The sequence below is a fragment of the Arachis duranensis genome, chromosome 3, assembly GCF_000817695.3.
Source record: "Arachis duranensis cultivar V14167 chromosome 3, aradu.V14167.gnm2.J7QH, whole genome shotgun sequence".
NCBI classification, from domain to species: Eukaryota; Viridiplantae; Streptophyta; class Magnoliopsida; order Fabales; family Fabaceae; genus Arachis; species Arachis duranensis.
The window spans coordinates 4,184,393-4,202,936 of NC_029774.3; the positions used below are offsets into that span (position 1 = coordinate 4,184,393).

General features: G+C 26.8%; 1 protein-coding gene across 1 annotated transcript; it reads right to left on the reverse strand.

Annotated features, from left to right (window-relative positions):
- Nucleotides 1-376: 376 nt before the first annotated feature.
- LOC107476690 (ATP-dependent Clp protease proteolytic subunit 6, chloroplastic) lies at nucleotides 377-3,110 on the reverse strand. The gene is made up of 9 exons (XM_016096548.3): nucleotides 2,975-3,110; nucleotides 2,821-2,879; nucleotides 2,359-2,428; nucleotides 1,812-2,013; nucleotides 1,654-1,719; nucleotides 1,385-1,525; nucleotides 1,221-1,274; nucleotides 826-918; nucleotides 377-542 (listed from the first exon to the last, which is right to left on the reverse strand). Exons 1-9 carry the CDS (start codon nucleotides 3,064-3,066, stop codon nucleotides 495-497), a joined length of 825 nt encoding a protein of 274 aa, XP_015952034.1. The 5' UTR covers nucleotides 3,067-3,110; the 3' UTR covers nucleotides 377-494.
- Between the last annotated feature and the right edge of the window lie 15,434 nt (nucleotides 3,111-18,544).

Here is an 18,544-nt window from a genome sequence, read left to right on the forward strand (position 1 = left end):
GTGTTATACCTTTCTCTTTGGATAATAAAAAAGATTGTCAACGTTTCTTTGTTTTTAATATTAGGAAAATAAAAGAATGGTTTTTTAATATATGTACACACTAATTAGTAGCTGATTTTTTTATGTAAAATTAGCATGATTAATAATTATTAGTTAGGTGATGTCTCTAACAAACCAGATTATATTATTTCTTTATACTAAACACTAAATAATACAATCATATTTTCTATTTTTATCCGTTTACTTCATAAAATTCTATAACCCAGACTGGATCATGACCCAAACTATTACAAAGTCAGTTCGGTAAATTAAAACTAGATCAACCATTATGTGAAAGCCAGTTTCCAAATGACTGCATAATTGGAAGAAAAATGCATACTCAAATCTTAAGAAATAATCATTAATTAATGAAATTCTAGAATACAAGTTTTGACATAAATTATAACATTTTTAAATCTGTAGAAAAGAAAAATAACCTGCAAGTAAATTGGTATTTAATATTCTGTTTCTAGGACACCATCAATTAGACCAAACTCCAAAGCCTGCATTTAGAAAGGCAACAAAAAAAGAATTAGAATACCACAAATTGTAGAAGCAGCTTTTATTCAACTGATAATGGGTGTTTTTTGCATGTATTAAGTTCATATTGTAAGCCAGCCAAATATTTTAATGGTATAACCTAAACAGATAACCCAGATTACATCAAAACATTTGCCAAGAGATTCCGAAATTTTATTTTTATTGGAAAGTTGGCACATTTTGTGAGAATTTGGGCTGAATTCGATACAAAAATTCATCGCAATTATGACGAAAAGTTGACAATACCTCAGAAACAGACAGAAAACGATCCCTCTCGGTATACTGTTGCACCTTCTCTAGTGGCTGTCCAGTGAAAGCACTATACATCTTGTCAATTTTCTGTAATTAAATTGGAAGGAAGAGAGAAGGCACTTAGGTTTAGCATTCCGAGAATCGTCAAACAAACCATAAGAACTAAAAGAACAAATTAACAGCAGCCATGGGTATAGCTAATAAGAACAAGAAGTGAAATAGATTGCAGGTTTTTAGTCATCGGTCTTCCGGAGGAGGCACATATAAATGAATTGAGAAGACCGAAACAAACTTCTTTGTCACAAAATATCCTGTTTCCGCCAATGCTAGAGTTTTTATTTTTTTTCTTTTTTCAGAAAAGAATAGATTATAAGGGAAGAAAGACTAACATGGCGAGATTGAACAGCTTCATTCACTTGGCGTCTCACATCCTCGACATGGCCCTACACAATCAGATTTTGAGCAATAAATCAGCAAGACAGATATTTACTGTCTGATGACTTTTCATCTTTTTTGTATTTTGCTTAATACGAATAATAATCTTGATTCTTACCCCGCATCCACCCTGTGGTTGATGTATCATTATTCGTGCATTTGGCATGGCATAACGCATTCCCTTCTCCCCACCTGCAAGGAGAAGTGCTCCTTGACTAGCCGCTACACCAAAACACACGGTACCAACTTTGGGCTTTATCTGATATCAAAAGCATTTACCAGACACTTTCAGCAAAATACATAAAATTAACTAGCAAAGTAAGGAAAATGGAGCAAGGTTCAACTGATTTATAGCATAGCCTTTTTATGTAATGTTTGGAATCTTACCCAAGACATGCAATCATAAATTGCCAACACCGAGTACGTGCTTCCGCCAGGGCAATTTATATACACCTGTCAATAGAAGCAGCCCAACAACCCAACATAAATTTCACTTCATGACTTGAAAAAACTAAAACGGCAATGTCGAGACATATTAGACAAACCAATATATCTGCTTTTTCATCAATGGTGGCTAGAGTCACAAGCTGTGAAATAACTCTCTGAGCCACTTGCGAATTTACTGGCTGTCCAATGAATATTATACGGTTTCTGAACAAAACAGTTGAGAGATCAAGAAGTCCTCCGGGAGTCACAACTGCTGGGGTTATTGGTGGATTCCCCTTCTTGGCTTCAATTGCACCATAACTAAAAAGATATTTGAATATCAATAACTTGTATATGAAGGTGCATATAAAACTAATAAAAGGATATGTACAATGTAGCTATGGTGATACTACCTATTTCCCAAGATATCTATACGCCATAGTTAATCAGCTGAACGCTTTAGTAATGCTGTTTCAAATTGCATTCATTTAGAAAACCTAATCTACCTATATATACATAGAGTTGTTTTCCAATAAAGATGCAGAGACTACTAAACCTTAAACAATGTAAAATGGACAAAAATAGGTAATTCATATTCCTAAGCATTCCAAACATACAACCACATAAAACAGAAGTAACACAGAGAATAGCAACAGAAAATTGTACCTTGTACTAGCATCATGGGTATTCTTCTCATCAAGTTTAAAGGGTAAGCCGCGGCTTGCACTTGACAACCCTGCATTAAACAAACTATATACATCATAACATTCCTTTTTGTTCAAATGCAAACGATTTTGCATCCCCAATTCAATGCCCTATGCATAGCACTAATACATGCATCTCACAAGATATTAAATCATGCTGGAAATTGTTCAAAACAAAAACACTTATTGCATATGAAGAACCCCAATTACTACAATAACATGACACTCTTATGTTCCGACAAGTATTTGTTTTCAAACTAAAACTTTTGCTTCAATATCTCAACTTATGCAACACAGCTACCTATCATAGCTCCAAAAATAAAAGAGTTTTGTACCAAAAGTAAGTTTAAAACTTTCCAATAACACTAGAGCTACCAAATATCGAATTGAAGCCATAGAAAGAGTGGCGAAACAAGAAATTTACCAACTTTATATGATTGGCCATATGGGCTCGGCAACGAACAAGTAATCGAGCATGAGTTTCTGCTAAATGAAAACTCAAAGTTTCAGGATTTCAGGGTAAAAAGGATAAAAAACGAAACTTTCGTGAAATTAGGTTGGGAAACATGAGTATGAACCTCTGAGAAAATAAAACGTGAGACGAATTTGCCCTGCGAGAAGCGATAGCGAAGCTTGCAGTTGCAGGAACTGATATAGCTGGAGCTACCATTGTTGACAACCTTGCAACTCCAAATCAGTGTTCTATTTTAATGGATACTAACCTTTTATTGATTTTCTCTGAGGCCCACAGTTTTATTGTCCAAAACCATTGGATCTTCTGGCCCAAATATATTTGTTTTCTGGGCCCAATCTCTTTTAACCCAATTTTGGTCCATTTTACAACGATATTTTTGGTCCCTGTTCTTTATTTTCTTTTTATTAATTAGTTCTTGTTGTTTTAGAACCCAATCTCTTTTACCCAAAACATACTATGAAAAATGATATTCTTGACATAAACAACCATCAGTTGAGCCTGGCCCGATCCAATACCAAAAGACATTTAGAGGACAAAAAGTGATGGTCCAACACCCCAAAAAAAAAATATGGTCTATCTAGTTTACATTTTTCATTTTCAATCTTTTTTATCTTTTAATTTTGCCAAAATGAATTCGAATAACAACAAAAAAAAGTAACTAAATTTTTTTTTATAAAATTACAAAAACAAAAATTACATAAAATAAAAATAAATTAAACAAGCCTTAATAATACAAAATTACAAAGCGAGAGGGGCGAAGTCTCTAGTGTATAATCTTTATTAGTGTTGATTTTATAGAATAAAATTTATCTATTATGTATAAAAAATTCTTTGTTCACTTTAAAAAATAACTATCATGTATTTTTATATATTTTTAATGTATATTTTATATTTCAGTAAATATTATATATAATATATGACTTATTGGTACTTTTTTTTGCACGTAATATAGTTAATTAACGCTACTTAATAAATTACCATAAAAAAAACTAAAATATGAAGAATAAACATGAAATGCATAACAGATATGCTTCTCCATATTACCTATAGGGTGAAAAGCAAATTCTATTCATATTTACACACCACCATGCTGATAAAAATAAAAAATAAAAAATAAAAAATCATCTTTATCCTCATGGCTGGTCATGGTCTCAGTCCCTTCATAATTTACTAATCTTGAGTTTTCTTGACACAATATGCTCATGCCATATTATCGTAATCACCATCTTTTTGTATTAATCGCTTCCTCTGATTTTTACTTATTTATTGGTTATATATCTGTCCTTATCCTTTTCTAGATGCTTGTTATTGATCACTAGATGGTGTTAGTCACAACGTCAGAAATTATAACTAATTGCAAATACATGTATTAATTTAATTATTTGTTTAAAGTTATATCACACCTAACAATGTATAAGAGACTTCAAAATTAAAATAAAAAAAGCCAGATGGAAACTAATAAAACTAACTCTCCATATTTTAGTAGATATCGTTCTGAAGATCAACTATACAAACAAGACGAATTACAAACTTTCTAACTGTTTAAAGGTAATTTTAATTTATTATTCAATTAATTAATTTTAATATGATCAAATTAAATAAATTTTTATATCATATTAAATTAATTATTATGAAATCACTCGTCCCAAAATTTTTTAGATTTGTTTGATTTTTTGCATAAATTTTTTTAATTTATTTGTCTTTTTTTTTAGAATTCAGCAAAGATCAAATTCTAGATTTTTTGATGTAAAATTTTGATACCAAGTCATAAAATCATCCATTTCAAAAATTTATAATGATAAAAAAAGACAATATTAATAGTTATATTTCTAACATTAATTAATTGAATAATAAATTAAAGTAAATCTATACATTAATCGTGTTAAGTATATATACATAAAAAATTAGTTTTCAATCAACTGTCACATATAAAATTAAATATATGTTTAACATCTTATAAATATTTTTTGTTATATTACAGTATATATAAGTTTAATTATTCCTCTATTATACATTTGATTGTTTTATTATGATAAATTTAATTATTTTTGTGGTTAATTATAATTAAAATACATAAATTAATAAGTATAAATATACACAAATATATATATATATGAATTCTAATAACAAATTAACAATATTATATATAGGCACCGTTATGAATTCTAATTAATAAGAATATATATGTTGGACAAAATCTTTGCTTGCAAAAGGTATGATTCCTATCCGATCCTATGACATTTTTGGCAGGTTTTTTTGACTAAATGAATGGTGGCATGCAACACAGATCATATCATATTACCTTTTAAAGTTATTGATGATTATATAGTTCCCTCAAAGAGAGTTGACTAATATAGTGTCTCTCCATCAATACCTTTGACTTATTATGTGCAACCCATGTAGTGGGAAACTCAAAGTGTTGGCTCACACTGTTGAATCAAGGCTTAGCTCATGTACCACCACTTATTACTAAAGTCTATGTTTCCAAAACAACCCACTACTAAAAACCCTTTACTAAATCAAACTAAAGGTTGTGCTTAATCCAGATCATTAAATGGATATATAGATAAGATGTTATAAACCAATTAAAGTGACAATCACATTGTTCAATTATTTGGTCATTCATATACCATGGGCTCTACTATTACGGTCACACCTGGTGCAATCAAGTCAAAGGAAATTATATATATATATATATATATTGGTGAATTTTTTAGATGGAAAGTTAACACGTAGGGGGTATATTGCAACATGTGGGGGCGTGTTGAATACGTGGCAGCATTCTGACCAACATGCAGGGAGCGTGTTGAACACGTGGCAATATCTTAGCCAACACATGGAGGGCGTGTTACAACACGTAAAAAACGTGTTGAATAATTTTCACAATACTATAATACACTTCAAATATTAATATTCAACCAAAACACCATATCTCTTTCCATATTAAAAATAATTTCTGATTATATGGCTTATAAAGTATAATAAGCTTAATACGAATTTTAAACAGTATTATAAAAACCTCTCACAATTCTGCAATAGATAAAAAAAGTTTAAATACTAGTAAAATTTATTTTTTCTAGCTAATATTTTTAGCCATTAATCTAATGTTTCTAGTATAATAATTTAATAATATACTTTTAATTTATATTTTTAAATATCATTGGTTAATTTTTGATAAAAATAATAAATTTCACTGACCTTTATTTTAATATTTTTCGTACATAATTGTATATTTTTTTATGATATAAAGGTTCTAATATCATGTGGAGATAGGTAACTAATTAAATTTTAATTTACAAGTTGAAAATATTAAAGGAAGAATAATCACCTAACTAGAAAAAGTTAAGTGAAGAATCATTTATAAGGGGAAATAATAATGCAAATTAATTCCTTATTATACTTTTTCTTTAGTTGTTTTTATCATCATTTTTGTCATTTTTAAAATAAAATTAAAAGAATATCTTTTATTAACATAAAATATGTACAAACAATATAAATATTTTTATTTTAATATAATTATTATCAAATATCTCATGTATGTTATTAATATACACTATCTATTTATCGTTAGACATAATATATAGATTCCATTTACAATTAAACCCACAACCCATATATAAATAATCAAAAATATTTTTCTATTCAAATAATTAAACATCTATCACAAAATATATATTATTAGATACTACACGAGTATATCTAGCTATATATTATTAGTTTTAATTCTACAAATGAATAAGTTAATATAAACCATGCTTTCTAGAAGTATTTAACAATTTCATATATGAAGATCACATGCCATGCCATGGACCTAATTTTAGTTATAAACCCTCGCCAGGTAATGCTGTACCTACCCAACAAGAAGCCATTATTGATTCCCTCCAATAGAGTATATATAGTATTTTATGAGCTATTTGTATACATTTAAATAAAGGTAAATCCAATGTCTGTTAATATTTAATCCAATTAAATAATAATAATAATAATAATAATAATAATAATAATAATAATAATTGTTCGGTTGCTCGTTGGGATTAGGAGTCGGTCAGACGTTTTGTTGAAAGTAATTCGGGAACTGAGGTATCTAGACCTGAGCGTGAGCTTTGCGAGGAAGACTGCAGTCACGATCGTTGGTAGGTTGGCGGGTGGGGTCTCTTGCAAGGACATTCCGATGTTAAAATAAATAGTGTCCGTACGACGAGACGGCTAATTAGGATAAAGATGACATATCTTGGGAGAGGAGTAGAGCACTCCCTTTTTATGCTTTATATTCGGATGATTCCTTTTGCTTGGACTTATCCGCCTGAAAATTTCCACCAATCAGATCTTCTCAAGAAGTAATGTGGCGCGTGGATCATTTTTGTCCATACGGATCAAAAATTTGTCGAATTGGTAGTCCACAAAATAGATTTTCGACCCTTATTAGATTGGCCAGAACAATAATAATAAATATACTACACAAAAATAAAAAATCTTTTAATCTAATATTCTAATAAAGTAAAAGTTAAAGAAGGATGAAAAGCATATTTTAATTTTTAATAAAAAAATTATTAGCTTATATATGTTGGGGTAGGGGTTGGTATAGAAACATTTTTTTTTCAACATTAAGGAAAGTTAGCACTTGGCCAATGGGATCCTTCAAAAGTTAATTATCCCCTCCCATTTATATATATTTTAATGAGTTGAACATTGTTTAATTAGACTGACGCAACTTTTGGTGTCACACACTCATAATGAACTTAGAAAGCCTTTTTATAAATGTAATAGTCAAATACAGCCACATTGTTGACAAGGAAAAATGAATAAAAAAATAGTAGAACACAACATTATTTAAAAAATAAAACAAAATAAGATGCTAAAAAGACACTGATGATGAAGAAACTATATAAGTTGACTTTGGAAAATAATCCAGATAGATCACAACCCAACCCACAAAGGACATAGGAAAAAGCAACAGAATATATATCAAATCAAATCAAATAAATAAAGTAGTAGGGATTACATGCTATAATGCATGAACCTTTGGGGGAAAAGAAAATAAAAATTGCGAGTGAATTTTGATTAAATTGCTTTGTATTATATATGAAACATCGCAATCGTTGTTTTAGTGATGCACATTTAAGTTGACTTAGTAGAAAAAGGCCAACACAACATTTTGGAGCATAACTACTCATCATTTCATTCTCTATATATTATGTGGTTTTATTTCATTTTTTGGAATTTTTTGTTATATATGCATCCACTGATTCCCGCATACTACGGCTACTCCCACTGAATTCAATCCTTGCTTTTGGTAATAAATTATATCCATCTGATTGAGTTGTAGACCCCCTCATGATCTTTTGATTAAATCTTCTAGCAGTTTTGAACTGACCATTTATTCTTTATTCATAATTGTTTTCTTAATATATTAATTGTTTAGTCATATTTTCACTAACCTCCTTACAAATTACATAAATCAATTTTATTATAATTTAAATTTTATAAATAAATAAAAATTAAAAAATTAAAACTCAAAATTTTAAAAAAAATTCTACCTATATTTATCCCAGTCACATTTATAATACACAATAAAAACAATTCATACAAAATCTAATCCATTTCCATTCATTTAGAAACGATCAAATCTTTCTCTTCACAACGCATCTGCATCGCTAAATACCATCGGCCTCCATCTGTTGCTCAAAACAATGCAGAATCTACACTCCACGGCTCTCCATCCGCCGCGACGCAGTCATTGCCAGGCCCCATTTGCGACGCGCGATCAACTACTCTATATCTATGGCGACTCCTCCACTCGTGATGTGCGGACTTCCGTGACTTCCTCCTCGCAACGCGTCACCGCTAGTCCCCCACCGTCCACACAACGCCATCCAAGACGTTATTACTGGCCACCCTCGACTCTTCTCCTCCTCCTCCTAGCTATTTGGTTTTAAATGATTCTTTTAACTAGTTTTTTCTGTTTCTTTTTTCTAAATTTCAGTTGATTTTTTTTTATGTTTTGTATGTTTTTTTCTTAGGATTTGGATGATTCTTTTTATTAGTTTTGGATGATTTTTTCTATATTTTGTATGTTTTTTTTCTTAGAATTTGGATGATTCTTTATATTATGTTTTAGTATTTTTTTTTGAAGTTTCGAAGTTTTTATTTTTAAAAAGAGGAATTAAGATTTGTGTAATAAATAATAAAAAAATATACTAAAATAAAAAAAATAATTAATAATTATTAATTTTGTATCTCTTAAAAATAAAATTTAAATAATTACTAATTAATACTAATTTATTAGTATAGAGTACAGTTCAAAAACACTTATTGATTTGTTGTTAGCTAGATTCCTGTTAGTTGACTAGTAAAATTATATGATTGATACTTAATAAAATATATATATAATTCAATAACCGAACATGAAACATTGTTATCTAAATAATGCACAAAAAGCCATGTTGCTATATGTATGAATACTCGAGTGTAATATCATCAAGTCAACTACAAAATAAGGTTCTCAACATTTTTGTTTCAAATTTTAAATTTTCATAGAAATAACCTACCCAAATAAATATTTTTCCTTTTCTAACCATAGTATCTACATTGGATGTTGAAATAGATTTTCCCTTTTTTAAAAAGAGAAATAAATGTGATGATGAGATGGGCTGATTTGAAATTTTTCCAAGATAAGCTTGAACTCTGCTTTGGCGATATACTGTGGTCATGAACTTATAGTCGTATAGGACTTTTTGTTATAGAATAAAAGGAATATATAAACAAAACAATAATGTGCTTTATATGTATGTATGTATGTCAACTCTTTCATTAATAAATCAACATTCAAATTAAATTTGCGTTTTCTACTATGTCAGCATGACGACCCTTATTACATCCTTTACTCCTTGTTTAGTTTCATAATTGGTAAAAAACTCAGGTGAAGTTGACTTCATATAAAATTGATACCTGAAAGTCGTTTGATGATTTGACTGATTTAACTAAATTTTCATCTTACGACTCTCAAGTATCAACTTTACGTGAAGTCGACTTCACCTGAATTTTCACCTTCATAATTATATCAAGACAAAAAAGGAAATAATATCAAAAGTAGCTAGCTAGTATTATTAGAAGACATATTTATTTTAAACAAATTATTTTTTGTTTCAGATAACATTTGTTTAATTATTTTTTAATTTTTTCAATCAAAACTAGTGAAGTAGAAATATATAACTTAATTTATTTTATTTTGTCTTTGTATTTTAATTATATTTTATTCCGAAACACTAAATTATTAAACGATAAATACATTCACAAAATGTGTAGCACGTTAACAGTTTGTAAAAATATTTATGCGTGCGTGCGAGGCATATATCTCTCCCTTAGTTATATATTAATTTATAATAATTTTTTTACAAATGGTCAAATACGTATTTTTATACTCGATAAATAAATAATTAATAAATATGTCAGTATTTATCAATACTAATTATTATATATAAAATCTGTAAACAACTAAACAGCATCTGCTCGATCAAATTATGATAATAGTTATGTTCATATAACACTACGCTACTTATTAGAAGAGTTATTAGGAGGATTAAGTATGATTTTGGTTTTTAATGTAAAGATTAAAAATTTATTTTATTTTTGACTTTTTTTGGCTATAAACTGATCCAAAAATTTAATTAAGTTTTAAAATCGTCATTCGAATCAAAATGACCCTTCTCATTCTTCTCCAAAATCAAGCACAAATACAAGTAGAAACAGAACTAGAAGTAACAACAACAATAAATCAACAATATAATTAAGCAGAAGCAGGAACAGGACAACAACAACAACGACAATGAATCAACAATAAAATCAAGCAGAAATAGAAACAAAAATAGAAGCAGAACAACAAAAACAACAATGAAACAATATAATCAATTAGAAACAGAAGTAACAATAATAAAAAATCAACAACATAATAAAAACAAAAGTAGAATGAAAGCAAAAACAGAAAAAGACTGGAAGCAAAAGCAGAAGCCGGCGAGCCATCCAAAACCGCCATCACATCGCCGATCCGCCATCACAGCGCCACAACCCTTTTCTTCTTCTCTCTTTGCGCTACCCAAGCGCCACCATCACAACGCGACCTCTTCTCCTTCCTCGATTCACCACCAAAGCCTTTCCCTGTTCTGGCCTCGAACTAGAACTCACCGCCATCGAGCACATCCGCCGAATCTAGAAGAGCAGCGGCGAGATCTAGCCACCAAACAACGATGAGCAGCAGCGACCCTATTCTTGCCTCGAATCAAAACCACCATTATCGAACACCTCCGCCGAGCCCATAGGAGCAGTAGCAAGATCCAACCATCGAACGACGAGCAGTGGCGGCGGATTGGAGCGGCGAGATCCTTCCCCCTTTCCCTATGAATCCCTTCCCCCTTTTTTCCTTTCCTGTTTTCCTCTTATTCAAAGTTTTTTTAGTTAGGGGTATTTTTTGAATAAAAATTTAAAATTTGATAAAGATGATGATTTTAAAATAAACTGAAACTTTCGAGACCATTTTGTAGCGAACAAAAAATTAAAAACGAAATAAATTTTCGACTTCTACGTTAGGAATTAAAATTGTACTTAACCCTTATTAGAATTTATGTACAATGATTGTGGAGTTTGTATGTTTTGATGACAGAATAGGACAAATTTATTTTTTGATAATGCTAGATAAAACAAAAATTATCAAAATTTATCTTATTTAATATTTATTAATTATTATAATAATTAATAAAATATTAGATAAAATAAATTTTAAATATTTTTAATTGATTTTTTTAGTTACTAAATATTTTTATACAAACGTGGAGCAGAAAGAAGATAATTATTGAGCCTTGCTTAATAAAGCAAGTATACATATTATATCACTCATATGTTTAATAAACTTAAAGTAGAAATGATTGCCATTACTGAAGTTATAATATAGAAATGGAGATGAAGTGCCATGATTTCTGCAAAACACATGCAAGAAGGGTGTTAGAGAAAAAAGCTACCTTTCTATCTTCTGTATGGGGTTTTTCCCTCACTCCGCATTCTGGTGCAATAGCACTATGCATAATATATGGTTGACAAGTATGGATATTAATTTAAATACATGTTATATATATTGTTGAATAATTTGTATATAATAGTACAACATTTTGCTTTTTATTATATTCGGAATCTTATCTTTTTCTGTTAAATCATATTTTTGTTAATTTTTATGTTTTCTAGTAAATCATAATTAAAATCAATTTTTGAGTTAGTCTAATAATTATCTTATTTATTCACTAATTTCTTTAATAAATAGATATTATTTTGTACATGCAACAATCTATTAGTTAGCAACAAATTGTTAAATAAAATTTCGATTCACAACTATTAGTGCTTCTTCTAATGGGTTAGAGGATATCATAAAAAACCAAAAAATATTTTTATTAATTACTTTTTTATATTAAACACAAAAAATATAGTTTAATAGTTAAAAAATAATTTATAAAAAATATAATTTAAAAGATAAAAAGTAAAACTTTGGATACACAAAGCAAGGAATCTACGTGGTGCAAATAAATTAAAGTTGAAAGACATTATTATATATACTCCTCGTGTTTAAAATATTAACCACTCTTTATTAGTTTTTGGCTAAAGGTTAGCCACTCTTATATATATTTTAAAAAATGTCATTCGTACATTAAAATCAGTTGCTAAAATCAGTTGTTAATATATCTATTATATAGATATATATATGTATAATTTAATTTTTTTAAATATATATTTTATATTAATAATTAATTTTAATATATACACATAACATAATTAATATACTTTTGTAATAATATTTAAAAAATCAACTAAAACAATAAAATTTTAGTTTATTTAATATCTATTAATTATAATAATTAATAGAATTCACCTAATAATTAATAGATATTAAATAAAATAAATTTAAATTATTATTTTTTTATCTGTTTAGTATTACTGATATTTTTGTTTGTATTGTAATATTCCACAATCTCCACACATGCATCTTACACATGTATGTCTATATATATAATTGAGGCCTATATAAAAATAAATAGTCAGAGGGTGAGTATCCTAGCTAGCCTTCAAATACACTGACAAATAATCTAACAAGGATTTCACATCTAATCTCAAAACAAAATGAAGCCCTTCTTTGCTTTCTTCATAGTCTTCTCTCTTCTCTTGGTAAGTATTCTCCTCATCAATAACCATACATCATATATATTCAAGTTCCTTTCATCTTTTTCCCAAGCAGCTTTTTCTTTTTCATGAAATAACTCTTTCATAAACATAATAGTCTATTTATATCTTATAAGTATTTTTATATATCAGTCTCCAATTTTTTTTAATTTAAAATGTAAAAATGCAAAAATTTATTTAGTATTGTACTTAAACAATATTTTTATTTAAAAAAAATTAGTCAAAACTTAATAGAATTTTAGAATTTACAGACGAAAAAACTATAATATCATATCAAAAAATCATCTCATCTAAAAAACTATATATATGAATTATTATTCTATACAATCTTCTTAATAACTCAACAAATAATTTTTGTTATTATTATTGTTATTATGTTGTTGATGACTATATATATTTTTTGTGTGAATTAATTAAAATAGAGTGCTAACCTGAGCTATGGAAGGAAAGAGTTGGTGGGAGAATATTGGAAGAAGATGATAAAAGGGCAAAGCATGCCTGAAGCAATCAAAGAGATTCTTGTTGTTGAGGATCCACAAATATCATCATCAGATTCATCAAGAAGCAAGAATAATTTCATTAGGGACTTTGATATAAAGCCTAATGTCATATTATATCACTCCCACAAGCAGAAGCAAAAGCACAAGCACAAAAACCCTTTTCTCAACAACAACTTGGAGGAGCCAGAGTTTCAAGAAACAGAAAATAAATGAATAAAAATCATTATTATTATTATTATTATTAGAGGGGTATGATACACAGAATATATATATCTCTAGAGATTATCATATTATTGTTGTATTGGGAAAGTAATCAATTAATCAGTTTAATTATATGGTATATTATTATTATTATTATTATTATTATTATTATTATTATATTTTTGCAGGAGATACTAGATAGAGCTGATTACTGATGATATATGTTATATATATTTTTATAATTAAGGTTTAAAAATTACTAAATAAAATACCAGTGTACTAATAATATACTTAAAAGTTTTCCTATGTATCTATTTTTATGTAATCAATAGACATATATCATATGTGTCAGGGTTATTGCTCTTGATTATATCTATTATCTTTTTTCCTCTATAAGATTATACGTATTGTTGGATTATATTTATGGTCAGTTTTGTTTTATTTTGCATAATTCCTTAGGAAAGGTTCAAGAAGTTATTGTTATAGATATAATTATTATATTAATTTAGTTTTTTTACAAAAAAGAAATCATAATATAATATTAAAGTTTGTATAATTTAAAAATTTACAGTTTGATATTTTTTATCCCAAATTTAAAAAAAATAGCATAAAGTAAATAACAAAAAAAATTAAAACTTATAAAAAATTTACATAAATTAAAAAAAATTGTATCGTGTTAAAATATAATTATTTATGTATTTGATTCTATTTATACATAGTTACATCATCAACATATATAGTGTTCATTAAAAGTTTCTAAGTTCTCTATGAAATTAAGCTCAATATAATTGGTGGTATGCCCAATCTCATAACCAACAATCTTCCTCTAACTATTATTAGTCTAAAAGAGAAAATAAATATATATTTTTTTGAACATTTATATTATTATATTATGTGTTAATATTTATTCTATTATTTTAAAACTTTAGTGTGATTCTTACTTAAATATTCAAATGATTAATAGTTTAATTTGTTTAAACTAATAAATAAAAGCATATGATGATAGTAGTTATATATCTAACATTTAAATAATGTAAATTCCTTTGTTCTTGATATTCTTCTAGATATTTAAATAACATTAAAGAATAATAAATAAAACCCCAATTAGGACTTGCAATACGGAGATATAAAACTGCCACAACTTTCACGAGAACTTGTACCTATCCCAATTTATTTATTTATTTAGATATCCTAGTTTATTCGGATGATGACATTTGACAAATGACCAATATATATTATAAGAAATTAAGTAAGTTTAATTTACTTCAAAAATTAGTTTAACAGATAAGAATTATTTTATATTTTAAAAGTTATTAGATTTTTAATTTTAAACAATATTAAATTTGATACATCTTTTCTCGTTTAAGATTAGATAAAAAATTTGTTTGGGTAAATTTTTAATTAAAAAATATATTTTTTTGAATTATTATTTTTTAAAAGATCTTATAAAAAAGTAAAATTAATTTTATATTTGAATATGACTTAAATTTTTGTATGATGTGAGAGTGGTCCATAACCATTTTTTAACCAAATTCTGATACCATATAAAAAATTAAGTGGACTTAACTTACATTAAAAGTTAATTCATAAATCCTTTTAATTTTTTTATCCTTTTACAAAATGTGATATCTACTTATTATTCAATATTGTTTTTTACATATTATCTCTTAAACTCCTTTAAAAATATATATATATAGCTAGTAATAAAAAATCACACTTAAAAAAAAAACTTAAAAAGACAAAATTTAAGAGATTTATTTTTAAAATTACCTCATATATATATATGAGCCCATTTATTTTTCTTTTTATTTTCATACACTAATAAGAAAACACCTATTATGCTACTCCTGCATTATTTTCTACACGTATATTATTTGTCTGAGTGTCTTTTTTGTCCCTTTAATAATTAAGGATGGATGAAATACATGATATTAAAGATAAGTATGATATCAATCATTTGACAAATAGACCATTTTTTTCCCTTGTGCCAAAGGTTGGTGGGTATACAGTATACTTGGCCGTTAAAATAAAACATAGACTATCTATTTTCTTTTTTTAATTATTTCGGTTACCTCAAGAAATTAAAATGTAATTTACTCTCAATTATCATTATTGTGTAATAAACTAATTAATAATTAATAAGTCTAATTGCATATGCATTTAACAAATGAAATAAATCTTCATATATATTTTATTTTAATATATATAGTATTGTGTTTAAATTAAACTTTAAATAATTAATCTATTGTATCATTTCTATCCGTATAAGAATATAAAATTTGCAACTCGCAAATATTTTAAATGGTATGCGATCATTTTGGAGTAGATATTCTTTTATCCTTCTCCAAGAACACACGAATTTTTCGTGCCTTAATGTGTATGATGGCTTGAGTTGTCAGGGTAGTATTATAAATAATAATGGTAAGAATATGACCGACCTTGCTATTTCTTTTTATTAAAGTGAGGCATAAACAGTGCCTAATATTACTCATGCCACACATGTATGTCTTATGCACATATATGCTATTACTCTAAAATCTAAATTATATAAGAAACTTGTATTATATTTATTTTCAATGATGGTAGCACAAAAAGAAAACCTGCAAACATTAAAGTTTAAGAAACCTATCTTAATTTCTCTTGGTGTATCTGCTTTTCAGATTTTAATATTGTGATTGTATAATTTTATGGTGAATTTTATCAAACTCTTTCTAAATTAGAGAGTAAACTACCTCTTATGATATATTTTTTATTATTAAATAAAATGAAATAAATTTACTTATCATAGTTAATTTTAACTTTTAATCTAACCTAAATTTTGCTAATTTAATTAACTCATTATGATATAATTTTTTTTTGCAAATTATAAATATTATTAAAAAAAGTTTATTTTTTATTTTTTATTTTTCTCAAATTATACATTTATTAATCAATTTCAATCACAAAATATAAAAAAATCTCAAAAGACAAAGAATAAATAAAAAAATTCAAGAGGCATACAAAATTTAAAAATTTCAAAATTTTCTCTCTTTTGCTTTCTTAAATTTTTTGGAAAAAATAATAAAATATAAAATAAAACTTCTCTAATAATTTTTAACTATGGTATAACTTTTCTTACTCTAACCTAAATTTTATTAATCTAATCAACTAACTATGGTATAACTTTTTTACAAATTATAAAAATATTAGAGAAATTCTATTTTATATATCTTTTTTAAAATTTGAGAAAGCAAGTGAGAGAAAATTTTGAACATTTTAAATTTTTTGTATCTCTTGAATTTTTTATTTATTCTTTGTGTTTTGAGATTTTTTTTATTTTGCGATTAAAATTGATTAATAAATGTATAATTTGAAAAAAATAAAAAAATTATAAAAATTAAATGTTTTAATAATTTTTATAATTTATACAAAAAAGTTATATTATGATTAATTAATTAAATTAATAAAATTTAAGTTAGATTAAAATTAAAGTTAATCATAATAAATCAATTAATTTTATTTCATTTAATAATAAAAAGATATATTATAAAAGATAATTTATCCTCTAATTTAAAGACGATTGGATAATAATATAGTATTCACCTAACTTTATTTTGACTATATAAATCTTAAAAATATGAAAATATATGCTTTATTTTGAGAAGTTTATTATTTTTTAAAAGACTCTGATTATTTTTAATAATTTATTTAAATGTGTTAACTTTGAAGAACAATATAAGAATTAAGAAAGTCGTTATTTTATTTATTTATTTTTTATTTTCTTGTCATACACATACTTATCGCACTCTCTCGTACAATTTTCAACCACAACCCAGCTATAGTTGAATATTGAATTTGGTGTGACTTATTAAAAGGCATGTATATAATATATTTGCCACTTAGAATTGACTTTAAAGAAGTGTTTTTTGTCAAATAAAATGTACCAGTCTCCAATTCTAGGTATTACAAATTCATTCATATCACACTCGTACATATAATATTTAAGAGTTTTATCTACTACTTGGCTTAGCTAAATCTTGAATCTAAATATACATGATGATCACTAGACCAAAATTTTGCCTCCAAAAATAGATGTTTTCGGTGGTTAGCTAGGCTTTAAAAAATTGAAACACAGTCAACTGTTTTGGGTGTCAGGTTTCTCTCTTTTTTTGGTTTGAATCATCAGTTGGGTTTTGTCAACTTTAAGGCCCATGAAAAATGGTGACGACCATAAGTGTTAATTAGTTTTATGGTTCTCTTGGGTTAAATTGTCAAAATTTGTTTTAGAGCCCATACCCCATGTGAAAAAAAAAACAACAATACTATGCTATGGTAAAATACTAAAATGATATCAATCAAACCAATTCAATTAATTTAGTAATTACTTCAGTCTTCAGTAGTCTGTTTAAATAAGTGTCTAAGACCACATGGTACTAACATCACATTCACACCACCGAAGATATATATATATATATATATCATGGAAATAAATAAATAATTTTATTAGGAAATCGATTTTTTAACTAATAATTTGCTAACGAAATAAAAACAAACAAAATTAATAGAAAAATATCTTTTAAAACAAGACAAAAAAAAAACATAATAATTTGATAATAATTTTTTTTTCAGTCTTTTCCTATAACATATCAAATAATTTCCGACAGGGATATCTGCATGGCATCTTTCCATTGAAATAAAGACACACCAAATAGCCGTACCATGCATATATACACTAGTATTGTTCAATAAAGACACAATGTTTCACAATTATTGAT

Bases quoted from the DNA above. Each gene is read 5' to 3' on its own strand.
- LOC107476690 (XM_016096548.3), bottom strand. From the start codon at position 3,066: ATGGTAGCTCCAGCTATATCAGTTCCTGCAACTGCAAGCTTCGCTATC. The intron at 2,014-2,358 runs GTACAATTTTCT...ATATCTTTTTAG, and splicing joins ACCCATGATGCTAGTACAAG to TTATGGTGCAATTGAAGCCA. The intron at 543-825 runs GTATTGTCAACT...TTCTAAATGCAG, and splicing joins GTTTTCTGTCTGTTTCTGAG to GCTTTGGAGTTTGGTCTAAT.